Source organism: Neophocaena asiaeorientalis, unplaced genomic scaffold, assembly GCF_003031525.2.
Source record: "Neophocaena asiaeorientalis asiaeorientalis breed wild unplaced genomic scaffold, Neophocaena_asiaeorientalis_V1.1 scaffold40, whole genome shotgun sequence".
In the NCBI taxonomy this organism is placed as follows: Eukaryota; Metazoa; Chordata; class Mammalia; order Artiodactyla; family Phocoenidae; genus Neophocaena; species Neophocaena asiaeorientalis.
In genome coordinates, this window is record NW_020185335.1 from 10141421 (window position 1) to 10142093 (window position 673).

General features: G+C 55.7%; 1 protein-coding gene across 1 annotated transcript in view; it reads left to right on the forward strand.

Moving 5' to 3' along the window:
• Window positions 1–447: 447 nt before the first annotated feature.
• Window positions 448–673, forward strand: part of CDH13 (cadherin 13) — a 991194-nt gene continuing 990968 nt past the window's right edge. Inside the window, exon 1 of the mRNA XM_024735819.1 lies at window positions 448–572. Coding sequence (XP_024591587.1) covers window positions 528–572 — 45 coding nt within the window. The 5' untranslated portion in view covers window positions 448–527. The remainder of the gene's footprint in view (window positions 573–673) is intronic.

Sequence of the window (673 nt, forward strand, 5' to 3'; positions counted from 1 at the left end):
AAAAAAAAAAAAATCCACCGCTAAGTCTTTCCTGGCGTAGAAAGAGCTGGAACGGCTGGGGTCATTTTATTTGATTTATTGGAAATAAAGTGGATCTTATTAACATTTTAATAAAGAGAATCTTTTGCACTGGGCTGGAAGTGGCCGCCAGTACCCGGTGGAACACCATTCTTTGGAAAAGTGGCATCAGCTGGCGTTGCCCAGCGTGATTTGTGGGGCTGGGCCCCAACAGTCCAAAAAAGCGAACGGGCCGCCTCCTCCGAGGGGCTCGCTCTGCGCGAGGTGCTCGCCCCGTATCTGCCATGCAGAAACGAGGGAGCTTTATGAAGGAATCCGTCTTGTAAAGCCATTGGTCCTGGTCATCAGCCTCTACCCAATGCTTTCGTGATGCTGCCGCTGATCTATTTGGGAAGTTGGCTGGCTGGCGAGGCAGAGCCTCTCCTCAAAGCCTGGCTCCCACGGAAAATATGCTCAGTGCAGCCGCGTGCATGAATGAAAACGCCGCCAGGCGCTTCTAGTTGGGCAAAATGCAGCCGACAACTCCGCTCGTCCTGTGCGTTCTCCTGTCCCAGGTAGGGAAGAGAGGCTGCTGGGCGCACCCTGCGCCCCGTTTCTGCCTTCCGATTGCCAGGCGCGGGCTGGGCGAGGGGTTTTTCGGGGGGGGGGGGGGCTC